Genomic DNA, 1,694 nt, shown 5'->3' on the forward strand with positions numbered 1-1,694 from the left:
TAATTTATGTTTGTCCAATATAAGGCTGCTTCTGATTTTCTTATTTTTGTCAGAAATCTTGAGGTTTTGACCCTTGGCAAAGGTCAGTTAGCGGAGACCTTTTTTCTAGCGATAACAGATTGCCACTCATTGAAGAGTTTGACTGTCAATGATGCCACTTTTGGTAATGGAATCCAGGAGATCCCAATTTATCATGATAGACTGCGTGATCTTCAGATAGTGAAGTGCCGTGTGCTCCGTGTTTCTATCAGGTGATAATATATGTTAAATTATATTCTTAAATTTCTACCAAATGTGCCAAAGTTTTCTGAATTGCAGTGTTGTTCAGGTGCCCCCAGCTTGAAACCTTGTCTCTGAAGCGCAGTAGTATGCCACATGCTGTTCTCAATTGTCCCCTTTTGCATGACCTTGATATAGGTTCTTGTCACAAGCTTTCAGATGCTGCAATTCGATCAGCAGCAACGTCATGCCCGCTCTTGGAATCCTTGGATATGTCAAACTGTTCTTGTGTTAGTGATGAGACAGTACGTGAAATAGCTAGGGTCTGTGTAAATCTCAGCATCCTTGATGCTTCATACTGCCCGAACATCTCTCTTGAGGTTTAGTTCTTTTGTCTTCTCTTTTACTGGTATATTAATGTGTATTAGCTGGCTGACTTTTTATTTCTCTCTTCAAAGTCTGTGAGACTTCCAATGTTGACAGTCCTTAAGCTTCACAGCTGTGAGGGTATAACATCAGCTTCAATGGCCGCCATATCTTATAGTGACTTGTTAAAGGTTTGAATGTTTTTCTTGAGCACTTCTTTTTTCCCTAACTTTTGTGGTTTATTTAATTGTATACTCTTTGAGGTTGTTGAAATCTAGATTTCTTTTGTGTATTATAGGTTCTTGAGCTGGATAATTGCAGCTTATTGGCATCAGTATCATTGGACCTGCCACATTTGGAGAACATAAGGCTTGTGCATTGTCGCAAGTATATTCTACTCTTTCTACCCCGTTTTCTGAACCTTAACGTCTGCTTTTGCCTGAGAATGATTTTGTATGGTCATGCTTGCAGATTTGTTGATTTAAGTCTCAGAAGCAGTGTGCTGTCATCAATTACAGTTTCAAATTGTCCTGCTCTCCAAAGAATCAATATCACATCTAATAACCTTAAAGTATGTCTTCAATTGAAGGAAATGTTTTCTCCATCTAATGATTATTGTTTTCTTAAAGGAAATGCTTCTCCTTGTTGTAGTTAGATCCGAGGAATAATTATTTCCCCCAGGTAATCATAGGAATAATTTTTTCCCCTAAATCTTTTCTTTCAGAAATTAGTTTTACAGAAGCAAGAAAGCTTGACCTCATTGACATTGCAATGCCCATTCTTGCAAGAAGTAGACCTCACTGAATGTGAATCATTGACAAACTCTATTTGCGAAGTTTTCAGTGATGGAGGTGGCTGCCCTGTATTGAGATCATTAGTCCTGGATAGTTGTGAGGTTTGTCGTTTTAATTCTTTTTTTCTTTTTCTACTCTGTTTCTTTTTTAATTATATTTTCCTGGTATTTTAAAAGAAGATACTTTGCCCCTGTTTGAGCCCCATTTTTTATGGACAGATTTTTAAAAAGTGAATTTGATGAGGATATCTACTTTTTATTTATTTTTAGTTGGACTTTATTTATGTTTTAGATTTTATTTATGTAATTGGGCTTG

The 1,694-nt window shown here is 36.6% G+C and overlaps 1 protein-coding gene across 1 annotated transcript; it reads left to right on the plus strand.

Annotated features, from left to right (window-relative positions):
• Positions 1-53: 53 nt before the first annotated feature.
• Positions 54-1,575, plus strand: LOC111381646 (F-box/LRR-repeat protein 15-like; the record flags this gene model as incomplete). Its single annotated transcript, XM_023005448.1, has 6 exons — positions 54-251; positions 329-599; positions 678-776; positions 884-972; positions 1,057-1,156; positions 1,310-1,575. Coding segments are annotated over 6 exons (1,000 nt in total), but the record flags the coding sequence as incomplete, so codon positions are not given.
• Positions 1,576-1,694: the final 119 nt, after the last annotated feature.

This window comes from Olea europaea, unplaced genomic scaffold, assembly GCF_002742605.1.
Source record: "Olea europaea var. sylvestris unplaced genomic scaffold, O_europaea_v1 scaffold23466, whole genome shotgun sequence".
Lineage (NCBI taxonomy): Eukaryota > Viridiplantae > Streptophyta > Magnoliopsida > Lamiales > Oleaceae > Olea > Olea europaea.